Here is a 15,382-nt window from a genome sequence, read left to right as displayed (position 1 = left end):
TGTTGAGGCTTGCTTTGTGTCCTATCATGTGGTCTAACTTTGAAAATATTCTATGCACGCTTGAAAGAATGTGTATTTTGCTTCTTTTGGATGAAATGTTCTATATATATCAGTTAAGTCCATTTGATCTAATGTGTCATTCAGTTCCACAATATCCTTGTTGACATTTTATTTTGAAGATCTCTCCATTGTTGATGATGGAGTGTAAAAATCCCCTACTATCAGTGTGTTGCTGTCTACATCTTTCTTGAAGTCTTCCAAGGTTTCATTATATATATAAGGTTTCATTATATATATATATATATATATATATATATTCATTATGTTGGCTGCCTATAGGTTTACAATGTTTATGTCTTCTTGGTGGATTCTTTCTTTGAGTATTATGAAGTGTCTTCTGTGTCTCTTTTTACGGCCTTTGTTTTGAAATCTATTTTGTACGATATAAGGATTGCTATCCTGGCTTTTTTTTTTCCTGTCCGTTTACTTAGAATATTTTATGCATCCCTTTACTTTCAGTCTGTGTAGGTCCTTTGTTCTGAGGTGGGTCTCTTGTAGGCAGTATATGTGGGGGTCATGTTTTCTAATCCATTCAGCTACCCTATGTCTTTTGACTGGAGCATTTAATCCATTTATGTTTAAAGTTATTATTGATAGGCACTTATTCATTTCTTCCCCTTGTACCAGAGTTCCTTGCTTTCTCACTCTTTTTCTTCATCTTCTTAAAGCAGTCCCTTTAGCATATCTTGAAATGCTGGTTTGGTGGAGGTGTATTCTTCTAGCCTCTTTTGTCTGGAAAACTCCTTATTTCACCTTCCATTCTAATTGAGAGCCTTGCTGGGTAGAGCAATCTTGGTTGCAGCTCTTTGCTTTTCATGACTTGGAATGTTTCTTGCCATTCCCTTCTGGCCTGTAGTGTTTCTGTTGAGAAATCAGCAGTTAGCTCTTTCCAGGCTCCCTTGTATGTTACTACCTGTTTCTTCCTTGCTGCCTTTAAGATTCTCTCTTTGTCTTTGATATTTGCCATTTTAATTATGATGTATCTTAGAGTGGGTCTCATTGGGCTCCCCTTGATTGGAACCCTATGTGTTTCCTAGACTTGTGTGACTGTTTCTTTCCTCAAACGAGGGAAGTTTTCTATCATTATTTTTTCATACAGGTTCTCTCTCCCTTGCTCTCTCCCTTATTATACAGATATTATTGTGTTTCAGGTTGTCCTATATTGCCCTAAATGCCTCTTCATTCTTCTTACATCTTTTTTTCATTTTCTTATTCTTTCTGGGGACATTTTCCTACCTTGTCCTCCGCTTGCTGATTCGATCATCTGCTTCATTTATCCTGCTTTTGATTCCTTCTACTGTGTTCTTCAATTCAGAAATTGTATTCTTCATTTCCTCTTGCCTCTTATTGATAGTTTCTATGTCCCCTTTTCATGTTGATATAATTTGCAGTAAGTTCCTCACAGTTTCCCAGTAGTTTTCTATAATTCTGTCTGAGGTCAGTGAGCTCATTGAGCTTCTTTAGAACCATTGTTTGAACTCAATGTGTGATAGTTTACTTGCTTCTATTTCATTTTGTTCTCTTTCTGGGGATTCCTCATTTCTCTTCTTTTGGGAAGTGTTTCTTTGTCTTCCCATTATTTGTGAGGCTCTTCTGTTTTGCTTCTGTTTGTTACATTGATCTGTGTTGAGTTCCTGACTTGGTGGTGTGAACGTCCATGGGAGGAGAACTGTGAGATTTAGTGGTGCAGTCTCCTTGAACTCCTGAACTTGGTGCTCTTTGGATGCCTTTTATGTTGGCTCTCTGGAAGTAATTGGGTTTTAATTGTTATTTGGTTAATCTTTGGTGGGTCCTACCCTCCAGCTGGTTGATTGATGGTTACTCTGCCCACCACATCTTGCGTGTTTTTGTGCAGGTGCTATCAGAAAACCCCCCTACAAAGTCTAGGAAACAAACCCACATCCACAAAAATTACTCCCCCCCCCCTGCAATCCCACTATCAACAGCAAATGAACCAGTATTAATAAGGCTGTAAAGAGATTAAGACTATTACAAGAAATAAATAATTAGTATAAAATCGAATGGCTTAATATGCATAAACTTGATGGATCCAGAATGAACATTAAAGAGCTATGTAGTAAAGAAAATATCGCAAATCACGGAGAAGACCACAGAGAATTTCTTCTTGGTAGCTGCTAGCATTACTGCTGTTTTTTCTTTCTGGATCTGCCTCTGATGATGTCAGGCCTTAACCCCATCTGACTTCAGGAAGTCTGTATATGGCTTCTAGGAATCTACTGTCTGTGGCTGTTTCATTCATTTGTTAATCTAGTCATGCTGCAGTCAGCAATCAGTCTTAGGCACCACAGGGCAGGACAGAGTCCCTCCTGGCAGCAGGGTTCTTGTTTCCTGTTAGGCTTTTTCTGCCACTCAGGGGAGCGGTCTGCTTGAGGAAAATGGCTGCTGCCTTATGGGGCATGACTGAGCACTGGTATCCCATCAGCTACTCTCAGTTCTCTCCCCAACCTCCATCTTCAGTCTGTCCTCAAGTGTCTCTCGTGCACTCTCTGCCCATTTTAGCCAGGGATCTACTCTCTGTGGCTGCCACTCTGTACTCAGCAGTCACGCTTAGTTACCACAGGGCCAGGGAAGAGTCCCTCCTGGGGTAAGGGCTATTGTGTCCTCTCACGTAGCTGCCACTCAGGGGAGTGTTCTGACTGAGCAAGATGGCTATTGCCATATGGGGGGTGAGTCAGCACTGGAATCCCACTGGCTTTTCCCTTGATTCTCTCCCCAAATCCTCCTTCCCCAGTCTCTCCTCAGGAGTCTCTATCCCACTATGCCCCTGCCTTTGCCAGAGCCCAGGGTGGATCAAAAAACTATGGTACATTTAGAGAATGGAATACTATGCAGCAGAGAGAAAGAAAGAGCTACTACCCTTCACGACAGCATGGATGGAACTGGAGAGCATTATGCTAAGTGAAATAAGCCAGAGGGCGAAAGACAAATACAATATCATCTCACCTATAGGCAGAACCTAACCAACAAAACAAACAAGCAAGGAAAACATAACCAGCAACAGTGAAAGAAAAAGGAAACCAACAGAATCAAGAGGGAAGTGGGGGCAGAGAAAGGGAAGGGATGGGTCAAGTCAAGGAACATGTATAAAGGACCCATGGACAAAGCCAAAGTGGGAAAGGATTGAGGGAGGGAGGGAGGGGATGGGGATTGGGGAAAGTGGTGGCAGGAAGGTGGAGAGAAATGTATTTGAACAATTTTAAAAAAAGAAATGTGATATGGCAAAGAATAGGAGACTGCATCTATGCATACAGACTAGTTTGAATAAAAACAATAAATTTATTTAAAACCTAAAATAAATGTATGTGTTGGCCCTTTGAATGGCTCTCTGCAACTCCAACCACCCATCTCTGGCATAAAGCAACCCTGCTGCTTTTCACGGCTGGCTCTTCTCTGTGTAGTTTTTGGTCTCTGGTGCTGTAGGTGAAAGATCCCCGCTTATGGTTTAGACCCTACTCTTCTCAGGGGGATCCAATTAGCCACTTAAATATCCCTGACACTGCCACCGCCACCCATTGGTGCCCAGCCAGCCTTCTCAAGTCTCCACCACACTCCTTACCAGTCAGCTTGTGCTAAAGCTGATTCTTCTGTCTGTCCAAGGTTATAAGACATCTCTCTCGCTGTTGTTCAGTTGTTTGTTCTGGGTGATTTCTCCCCAATTTAGTTGTAATTCCAGATTGGTCCTGGGAAGAAGTCTGTGTGACTTCCACTCACTCCTCCACCAATTATCCCTCCAAAATATGTGTCATAGTTACCTTTTCTAATGCCTAATTTGTCATCTCTTTATGAGTTCTGACTGTTGACATAAAAATTTTTAGTATTTTGGATTTTAAATGTGTTTAGTATTTAGTCTGTTAAATGGAGTTTTGGGGCTGTTAAAATTCAAAATTGACAATATCCACACAAACCAATGGTGTGATCATTTTTAGCTATTCAGTATTCTACAATTCAAGACTATAAGAGGTATTAATTTTGACACTCAAATAAGAAATGTGTGGCAGAATGTGCAGTTTGTAGCGAACACCAGACATGCAGGCTGTGGAATATGTAGTAAGCCTGCTGTGCCACTAATAGTGAACTCAAGGCGGTTGCAGAAAAAAATGAGCCAGGGGTCACAGCAGTGTCTCTTAGGCGTTTTTGCCTTAAAATTTTCAGGATACATATAGGGAAAGGATCTCTTTTTTTAAATTCATGTATTAAATTTTAAACTGAATTTTAAAACCCATGAAGTGACAGTCTTACCAAACTGCCACCAAATCTGCAACTGTAACCTTGTAACCTTAAAATATCTGTAACCTTAAAATGCATTAAAATTTGGCAAGATCCTTCTCTTTCATTTCACAGTGAGCTAGATTTTGACTTTCTTTATTTGGACAGAAGTGTTATTTCCAGAGAATGAATCACTGAATTTCAAGGGATTTTATGCTGCCTAGGTGACTCAATAACTATAGGTTCATCAGGCCTAGCTTCAAACTGCATCAGGTACTGGTGCAGTGAAGCACAAAGCAGAAATATAGAGCAGAATGCCTTCTTTCCTGCACTCAAGTAGGAAAAAGAAGGTGAATAGTAAAATTTAAGGGACTATGGAACACTTAGAGGACACAAGAAATCATCATCTTTAAAAATTTTTCAGAAATGTCATCCTTCTGCAACACTCAAAGACATAGTACCTAATGTCATTATAGATTCCAAATGCATTCCTTAGTTAACAGATATTCAGATGAATAATTAGCAACAACAAAAACTTCTAATTTAGCACAGCATATTGAAAACCTGAGTTTCTCATTAGTCTCTTCTGAAATAGTAGCAAAATGTAAGTAAATAAATAAAAGAAATATAGCACTCTTCCAGTATGTAATACAAAGAATGGAAAAAAGAAAAAATAATAATAGAAGAGAGCAGGATTGAAAGTATACAGAGAAGAATTCTAAAGTCTTGGGTCCTACAGAAAAAGGTACAGATAAGAAGCAAGTATATTCACTCTAGATCTAAATAGCAGCAGAGGGATGGAGGGAGGGATGGAGAGAGAGGTAAAGAGAAATAGAGAGATACTAATTAGAGGATTAATCTACAAAGTCCAAAATATGACTAAGGAAAATTCCAGAAAATGTATAGGAAGTAGAGATCCCTCCAGATATTTTAAGCAGAAAGAAATTTAGTAAAAGAATGATATGTTTATAGAATCAGTGGAAAGGATAAACAGGTTCTAAGCTAGATATCTTGAAATGATGCAGCCAAAAACTGACCAGTTAGGCATGCTACTATTTCTGAGGCCACCAGTGAACTACAGTAGTCTAGGTCTGGATCCATTGCCACAGCCATACAAACCTTTTAAACACCAGGAAGCTAAAAAATTAATACCTAAATATGTATTCCAGTGATTAGGAAGGTAGATGAAAAAGCCACCAATACTGGGCTATTCTCTTTACACTCAGGAAGCCAGAAATTAGATCCTTGTTCTGCAAAATTCTAATCTTGATAACCAGTGTTAATAGCCAGTTGCTAAAGGAAAATGGAATATACTTGCCTTCTGCTAGTCAAATATTGGGCAAATGAGTCTAATTGTAAGAACCTAATAATCTCACAGAACCTTAGTTCAAGAGAAGTTGGAAATGTTTATAGCTGGGTAACCCTGTGTTTATCTAAAAACTCTATATTGAAATAAAGACACTCTAAACTTGGGAAGGTGAATAAAGGGGGGTTAAGTGAAAATCTGCATACTGAACGTAAAGATTCGCAGCCCCTTTTCTCAGTCCCCTTTCAGAATGCCAGAAGCCAAGGATAGTCTCACAGGCATGACTGGAACATTGTTACTTGGGCAAATTGGTCCAAGGGAGAAGCAGTAAATAGGTGGATATTTGGGAGCCCAAATGAAATGGTAAGGGGAAACCCACATTCCACAAAATCTTGCCACACAGAAAGCTTCCAGGCATATTTAAACACCTCACACTTAAATAAAGAGACTTCCAGATATATTAGTCATTTGATGAATGCCTTGAGCATGGAAAAGAAAGACCAAAATAAACAAGAAAACAATACTACCTGCTACAACACCCCCTAAACAACCACAGGAATTGGTTGTTGGTTAAAACAGGACAAGGGGCCCTCAAGAACCCAGTGAATGAGAGAGCAGCCTCATTTCTTCAGTGCTGAGGGTGCAGATCCATAAACTCCATGGTTTCCAGCTTCCCCCACATGCTTGGGCAACAGTCATTGATCCAAAGCAGCAGAGAATTTTCATCTCGAAAATCAATTTGTAGAAAAAACCGTGTTGAGAGGAAGAAGGGTGACAGGCAGGTAAACTAGGATTTGTGTGGCTTCCAAATACTTGCTAAACCTGTTGTTCAGACTCCCAGGTTGTATGTCAACCAGCTGGGGATTACAGCTGGGGATTAATTTAGATTTATGTAGAATGTAAGCTTCTATATCAATCCTGAGTTACTGAAGAAATAGATTGTTAAGCAGAGCTTTAAAGCCAGCCCAGGAATTTGAACCTAATAAAGCATTTCAGAGGGGATCAGAGGTTCTGGGGTGTTTGGTATCTAAATTCCTAATCCTTCTATTTTATCATTTATTCAACACCATGATTCATATCGCCACCAGGTAAGCTGTGTGAAACACCTCCCTCGACCTCCTGCACAGACCCACCAGTAACTCACTCAGATTGGCCCATTGGCAATGATCTGGATACTGCACTTTGAAGTTCACATATACTAGTATAAAGGCTGCTAAATCCTGACTATCACAGGAGTTTGGGCCAATTTATCATTATGTGCTCTTGTTTTTATTATTGAAAGGTAAAATTGTATTTAGTTTATTGATACCAAAATGTTTATTTGGAAAAAGAATAAAACCTTATATAAAATATGTTGCCTCTGCAATTTTTTAGCATGGAATATATGAGATGTTTTTAAATTGTCAAAAGAGTGATTCTTTATAAAGAATTTCCTCCCAACCGAAGTGCAGTGAATTATTTAGAACTCCTGGCATCCAAAGCAGCTTATGTGCCCTTATTTTAGTCATTTACAAGTACTTTCATAGATATAACCCCAGTTTAGTTTTTCAATGTTAGAATATCTCAATTATAGTAAAATATCAAGACCTTGGTGAAACAAACAAATCATGAAAGAGAGAAAGTAGAGGGCTTAAAAAAGAAGAGATGAATGTAGCTCTCTCCTATTTGTTGATTATGGATGTTTATGAAACTTGTTGGAAAAATTGAGCTTATGGTTTATTTTGTAGTTGATGGAAGTGAACTTTATTGCTCTGGTTCTTGACTATTGTACTAAGATCCACAGCCATCATTTCTCCCATTTTCCTACAGAATTTCCTCCCTTGCCGTGGATCATGTGTGGTACCATATATTGTCTTGTTTTGCTAATTTGTTTCTATCAGTATTTCTTGTCTTTTAAACTCTATATTAATTCATTCTGGGCATGCCCTCTTATTCTCTTCCTTTCAAAGTACAATTTTAGCATGGAACAGGCACTCAGCAAATGTTTGTTGATTGACTCATATCACTGATTGACACCCACATGTTGCACATTGATGACTCTTCTATTTGAGCTAAACAAAGTTATTGTGGAATTCATTGATAAATTAAAGTATTGTTTGGGGAATCTGAACATATATCTGAATTGACTATTATATAGTACATGTAAAGAAAATCAACATCTATTAGAACAAAAAGAAAGTATCCAGTACTGATGACTTCCATACTGATTGTCATTAACTCCCCATCTATAGTGCAGTGTAGTTGGTGGTGGAAAAATATCTTAGTGTAGTCTTATTATTTACTGTAGGGCTCAGTTTGACTAGGAATTAACAGATTTGGATTCCAGTTCCCGTGTGACCACTGTCTTCCTATGTCCATGAGCAAAGCACTATAATTCATTGTGGACTCATTTTAACCCCCTTTATATTTGTCAGAGGAGGCATGTATGGCTTTTGCATAAGGTTATGTTGTGTGGATGTAATGAGATAAGGCATTTGAAAGAATGTTGAAATGTTAGAATTAGCCTCACTTTTATATATCCCAAGTTAGTATTGTCACTTTATAATATTTTTAAAGAAATGAAATAGAACTTTTTTTTAAAATCATTTACAAAGCAAAAATACTGTTGTGGGGGCTTCCAGTCAAGATGGAGGCATAGGTATACATGCCTCACCTTGTTGCACAACTATAAGAAGGAACACAGCTAACTTAAATATGACAAACAGCGAGAACTGCCAGAAAAACACCCAGAACTGTAAGGAAGTCTAACAACCAAGGATTTAAGAAGCTATGTCCATTCAGATGGGCAGGAGGGGCGGAGACGGAGAGCAGGGCAGAGAGGAAGCAGTGCGGCAGTGGCTAGCCAGGCATGATGCGGCAGCAAGGCAGCAGCGGCTGGCAGAACAGGTGGTCCCACATTCATGTGTGGTGGATAAAAATCAGGGGGACGCCTTGTGAGCCAGTGATCCTGGCCCCAAGCCAGAGGTTTTATTTTCCCAGGGTCCGAGTGCTGGGAAAATAAAACCTCATAACTTCTGACTGTAAACCCAGTGGAGGTTGGGGTAGCGGAAGAAACTGCCAGTTTCTCGAGAGATCCCCGAATGTGTGCACAACCACCCACTCTGGGAACCACAAGGACAGCAGCCGGAACGGTGCCAGTTACATATGGGAAGTGGGTGAAGTGACTGGAAAAGGGGCAAGTTCCAGGCAAGCCCCTGAAGTCTGCAAGCAGCAGCATTGTTCCTTCTCCGACTCCACCCTGACACACAAAACCACAAAGTGGTGAAGCAGGTTGCCCTGCACTGGCGAATACCCAGAACTCCACCCCATACAACCACACAGGTGCACTACTACAGGAAATCAAAGCAGCTCAACCTCGTATGCAGACACAGGGAGGTTGCCAAAATAAGGGGACAAAGAAATATGGCCCAAATGAAGGAACAGAACAGAACCCTCCAAAAAGAACTAAGCAATGTGGAGATAGCCAACCTATCAGATGCAGAAGTTCAAATCACTGATGGTCAGAATGGTCAAAGATCTCATTGAATACAGCAAAAGTGTCAGTGAAGAAATGAAGGCTATACTAAGGGAAATAAAAATCCACAGGAAACCAACAGTATAGGGAAGGAAGCCAGGATTCAAATCAATGATTTGGAACATAAGGAAGAAATAAATATTCAACCAGAACAAAATAAAGAAAAAGAATTTTAAAAAAAAGAGGAGTGTTTAAGAAGACTCTGGGACTCCAAAAGGACAAACATCTGAATCATAGAAATGCCGGAAGAAGAAGAGGAAGAGCAAAAAATTGAAAAATTATTTTAAAAAATAATGAAAGAGAGCTTCCCTAATTTGGCGAAGGCAATGGACACAGAAGTTCAGGAAGCACAGAGTCCCAAACAAGTTGGACCCAAAAAGGACCACACCAAGACACATCATAATTAAAATGCCAAAGGTTATAGATAAAGAGAGAATCTAAAAAGCAGCAAAAGCAGAGAGTGTTACCTACAAAGGAGTTCCCAAAAGACTATCAGCTGATTTCTCTGAAGAAACTTTGCAGGCTAGAAGTGTACAAAGTGATGAAAAGCAAGGATCTACAGCCAAGATTACTCTATCTAGCAAACCTGTCATTTAGAATTGAAGAGCAGATAAAGTGTTTCCCAGACAAGATAAAGCTAAAGGAGTTCATCATCACCAAGTCCTTATTATATGAAATGTTAAAAGGTTTTATTTAAGAAAAATAAGATCAAAACTATAGACATTAAAATGACAGAAAAGTCACAACTATCAATAGCTGCATCTAAAAAACAAACTAAGCAAACAACTAGAACAGGAATAGAATCATAGCTATGGAGATCATTTGGAGGGTTATCAGCTGGGAAGGGGGAGGGGAAGGGGAAGAATGGCGGAAAAGGTATAAGGATTTAGAAGCATAATTGGGTAGTACAAAATAGACAGGAGGAGGTTAAGAAGAGTATAGGCAATGGAAAAGCCAAAGAACTTATATGTATGATCCATGGACATGAGATAAGAGGGCACAGGACCATTGGAGGGAAGGGGTGTACCAGATGGAGGGGGACAAAGGGGGAAAAATTGGGACAACTGTAATAGCATAACTGATAAAATATACCTAAAAAATAAAAAGAAATACAAAAAAAAGAAATAAAATGATAAAAAATACTATTGTGCAATTCTGGTTCATAGAAGTAACTATAGATGCTCATAATATAAGAATTGTGGTATCCATGTAATTATCTATGCCCAATACCTCTTCTGCTTAAATAGACTCCAGATAGATTATAATTGTATTATCATTACTGTCTATAAAAATCATAATTACCACCTATATAAGAAACTATGTCCATTATCTCATTTTTTTCTACAACAAATATATAAGGTATTTTTAAAATTAAAAAAAAGAGAATTCTTAGTACTACCAACTGTTATTTTCAGAGAATATTTTTATCCATTAAGAATGTTTGAAAAGGAATGATTATTTTTCTCTTTTTTTCCTTATGTATAAATTATTATCATTGCTTGTGCAATGATCTTACTTGCATTTTCACATAATCTTTGTTCTCCCTCCTCATATTGCTTTCTTTCTGGCACCAGGATTCCTTTCCCCAAACCGTCTCTTACATTTCATAACTTCTTAACATTAAAGTGCCTTACAAGGATGAGAGTAAAAAGGTGATGGGTTTAGCTCCACTATGCCTTGCAAATAAAGTCTAAACTTTTAGTTTAGATTTCAAAGCTTTGGCCTTAGCTCCCTGACTTTATTCTGTGATGTTATCAAATCGTTGGAAAAGTGTTGATCCTGATCATAATGTTCTTGTTTCCAAACCTGTGACTGTGTTGTACTCCACACTCTTTTTGAAAGTCTTCCCATCTGTAAATAATATCTTTCCTATGAAGGCTCCGTGATCCTCCCACTGGGAACTTCTAGACTTCAGCACTATTTATATCTACTCTTCTTATGGTACCCAGCCCATTCTGTTTTATATTACTTTTATATTACTGTGTTGTCTGTTTATTCAGAAATTATTTTCTGCTTATTTTATTCACTGTTTTTGTTGATAAAACTTTGAGCTTCTTTGGTTCAGTTCTACTTATCATTATATTCATGTCTAGAAGATTTTGCTTGGACAATAAGAAGCAACCCAAGAGTTATTGAATCAAACTGAATTGCTGGGCCACATTTTAAGGCACGAATATCAGTCTGAACTTTTCATGGAACTGGGAAAGAGTAAAACCAGTCTTAGTGTACTAAGAAAGAGTCTTTAAGTGTGACTGGAAGGGAAGAATTCAGCTGTTTCACAAATAATGCTAATGAGTTTAGAAAATGTGTATTGCCAGAAACCAGTAACCTGTATCAGAGACACTTGAAGTCATGAATGTTGTTCTACAAAGTTAAATGCTTGGCTTATATATCAGATGCGAAGAATAACCATTTAAAGGTTATCAAGAGTCTATAAAACATAGAAAGGGTGCTCTGGAATCTGGGCAGGTTTTCAAAACATAAATTGTAAATCCTTCATGTTGAGTAAAAACTTGTATTATGCAGTTTCCTTGGCCTTTTTTTAGGGAAAAAAATTAAATTTGAACAAATATTTTCAAGTAATGCTCTTTAGAAAGAGGTCAAGCTTGAACAAATATTTTCATGTAGTACCAGCAACAGCTTGTTGTTGTTGTTACATGAGGAGATCTACCCTGAGAAATAACATTTGCTAGTACTTAGAATCCTATAAAGGCCACATCTATACAAAGAAATAGGAGTGTTAGCATGAGCACAGTCATTGATTGGGTTCCTGAGTCTTGAACATTTTTGTCCATTTATTTACATTTCCCCTGCTTATTTGATTCACATTATCTCTATTTTCTGCTTAGATTATTAAAATGGGAAGAAAGTTTCACATTTATTCCTCGGTCCCGTGAAGAGCTTCCAGACAACTTTCCAAAGGAAATCCCTGGAATCTGCTATTTCCTGGAGGTAAGGACTGGTCCTAAACAGCCAAAGCCTTCACTTTCTTCATCGAGAATAAAGAAGGTTTCCTACAACATTGGCACCATGTTCCTCCGGGAGACAAGCCTCTGAGACCCGCTACAGATCAAAGACTCCTCCAAAAGCACAAGCCCAGACCATGGGTCACGACAGGAGGGTGGAAAGAGATTCTCTTTCACTGCTTTGTTGAGAACAAACAGAGCAATTTCTGTTATGTCAGGCAATAATCCTAGAAAAAGGTAGATGATGACTGTCAATTAAAAAAACTGGAGGGTGGGGGGAGGAATAAGGTGTGTCCATCCATATGAGTGTTTTTGGTCATATTATGTATTTTAATTACAAGTATGGGCCCTCTTTCCAAACTAACCAATAAATAGACTTCATGTTTTTGTGTTTGTCACACATACAGGTATCTTTCCCTATATATTTGTATCACTTTTAAGAGCCAGTTTTGATTATATATTCCTACATTTTGTGAGTTGGTATGTGAAGAATATTTTCTAATTTTGTTTTTCTGAACAGACATTTCATAGTATATCATGGCAGTGTGGTAAACTTCCCAGTAGGAAGAACTGTAACTCAGCAAAATATTTTAGGGATATTACCTATTTTTATACATATCTGTTCTAGATAATTACATTTCACATAACATTATTAGATTTTTCAGAATCTGCTACTGTATAGTTGGTACACTATGTAACTCTAACCTATTAAATGAATATAGTTTTACTCATTAGTGCTTAGACTGAGAACACGTATGACCAAGGATTTTGAATGATGAGAAAGCATTGTATGTCTGCTTAGTAAATATATCTTTTAGATTTGATTATTGTAGCATGGAATCCAGAGGAAATGGAATTTCCTAATAACAGATGTATCTGTAACCAAGATGAAAGAAAGGTGTTTTTTGCCATCTTCTAGCAAATATCAGTCAAATAAAATGATCTCTACACTGGACACATTTCAACTTAGCACTTGCAAATACAGGTAGTTATTGTAATGTACTAACCTGCATTCGAATAAAGAGTATCCTACTAAATGACATGTTCACACTTCTCCACCCCCATCATGAGGGATGACTCCTAAGGCCATTCTTGGGTGCATATTCCTAGATACTGGCATTAGTGAGAAAGGTATAGGACATTTCCCCAACAATGTTTTTTCTCTTTGCATAATAAAAAGCAAGGGAAAAAGTCCTGTATATTATAGCTTTCAGATTAAAAAAAATGTTTTCTGCAGTTTGACTGATTTGATTTTTAAATTCAGTGAATCATTTTCAAAACACTGAAGCAAGTCTAACCTTTAGACTTAGTAATCACCATAGTTACAGATAGGTTTCCATCGCATGTTCTGCTAAAATGAAGACCAGTTCCCAATAAGTAGCACTGCATGAAAATATTGTTACAGATTCACCCTGAAATTTGGAGCACAGTGTGTCCAGAGATTTACTATTTTGGATCAGATATAAAACCTAAGTTTCTATTGAGGCTAATGAGCTGGAAGCATTTGTTTCCTTAAAACCTTAGGGTATCCATTTTCTTACTATAGTAGGTATACTTACTAGTAGCTCATGTCTACTGAATACAATATATTTTTTCTTCTGGTCAGAGATTTTGGCTGCATTATGATTTGGTTATGACATAACTGAGGAGCATGTTAACTAGTGTCCAATGTTGTCTGTGAGGCTGAATTAGTGTTTTTAAGTTATCTAAGTGTGTAGCTAGAAAACATTGATAGGCATGCAAAGTTTTTGTTAAAATGGTCATCACTTTTATAATTGTTGAATTTGATCTAGCCCTGGGGCTTCTGAGGACACTAGGGTAACACTCTTCATGTGGGATGGGCCCTAGACCCAGAGGTGTCTGAATTCTTGCCCGTGCCTCTGTTTTCCCTGGGCCTACCTCTCTGTTTTTAACCTTATGGGGTAAAATGGCCAGGGTGTTATGAGAGGCTGTGTAGGCTGAGGACAAGGTTCTCTCATGGGAGTAATCACTGACAAAATAACTCTTCAGGGCACTGGGAGATTAAAACACTTCCTTCACAGGGAACGGGGCGAGCTGTATAGTCTTCATGCTGAGAATAGGAAACCCCTGAGCTTTGTTGGTGGGCTCCTTGTAGCACAGGAGCATGGGGAGAGAACCCAGCTCACTGAGGTCATTTATGCTTATTCTGCACAGCAACTAAGAGCTTTTTATGATATGGTAAATCAATAAATATTTTGGCAGTAAACAATGCATTATGTAACCATAGGCTGAAAGGGACTTCCAGGAATCATCCAATCTATTTCTCTGCTTCTTATAAAGATTTGTCTAAGCAACCATTCTAAACATATAGTTATTCTCTCTATTCGTATGATCACCTATGGGAAGCATATTTTAAAAGCATCACTGGAAATCCATTTTATTATCTGGCAATGGTAATAGGGCCCAAAACAAGAATTGTTTATGCATTCAATTTGTCAAAAGAATAACAAACTCTTTTTTAGTTTATATGACTTTACGTAGAGAAGAAGTAGCCATTTACATTGTCACAATGAAGAATAATATGCTAGAGATCTACTAAGTTTCACAGACATGATGTAAACTACATTTTTCATGCAATATAGTCTAAATATATCTTTAAAGCTATAGCCTGAGGCAATGGTCTAATCTGTTAGCATTTTGCCAACTTAGTACAATTGATCATTATAGTTACATGGTTGCTCTATGTTTTCGCGAGGTACAGTTTAAAATGGCTGTGCACTGTAGCTGAGTCATAAAATTTAGAAGCTGTGAAAAAGCATCATATTTTAGTCCTACATATTTCTGTTAGCAATTGTGGCTATAACAATGGGTAGCAGTTGGTATTTCATCTGAATAATATCTCTACAATCTTCTCACCTACAAACTACTACACACATCATACATTTTAACCTGACAGATTTAAAAGAATTTAATAGATGTCCCATTGAAATCAAGTGGTATTAAATTGGGGAAATGGCTTTAACCTACCCCCCCCAAAGGATACTTTAAATATAATTTGGCACCTATAGCTCCTGATTTAGTGTTCTTTCAAGCAACAAATTGGAAGAAGTCACTTTATGACTAGCCATCAGTACCACAGTTTTTCATTGACATCAACATCATTGTGATGGAGAGGATGTCACCATTTGGGAATGAATTGGCTATCTAACAAAGTCAGAAACCCCATATGTAACCACAACATACTGCACAGTATGTGCTCTGTGAACCTTAATAGGTAATATTGGCCATAATTAAAAAATAATACTCAATGCCTGGAGAAACGCTATGTAGTATGATGTGGAAAAGGAT

General features: G+C 37.9%; 1 protein-coding gene across 1 annotated transcript in view; it reads left to right on the top strand.

Moving 5' to 3' along the window:
• The window catches only part of GUCY1A2 (guanylate cyclase 1 soluble subunit alpha 2), a 340,761-nt gene extending 326,060 nt beyond the window's left edge, over positions 1-14,701 (top strand). The window contains exon 8 of the mRNA XM_054592483.1: positions 11,957-14,701. Within this exon, the coding sequence (XP_054448458.1) occupies positions 11,957-12,164 (208 nt within the window). The 3' untranslated portion in view covers positions 12,165-14,701. The remainder of the gene's footprint in view (positions 1-11,956) is intronic.
• The last annotated feature ends 681 nt before the right edge of the window (positions 14,702-15,382 follow it).

The sequence above is a fragment of the Pteronotus mesoamericanus genome, unplaced genomic scaffold, assembly GCF_021234165.1.
Source record: "Pteronotus mesoamericanus isolate MK-2021 breed Mesoamerican mustached bat unplaced genomic scaffold, CSHL_Meso_final scaffold_36, whole genome shotgun sequence".
NCBI classification, from domain to species: Eukaryota; Metazoa; Chordata; class Mammalia; order Chiroptera; family Mormoopidae; genus Pteronotus; species Pteronotus mesoamericanus.
This window is presented reverse-complemented; position numbering and strand designations above follow the sequence as displayed.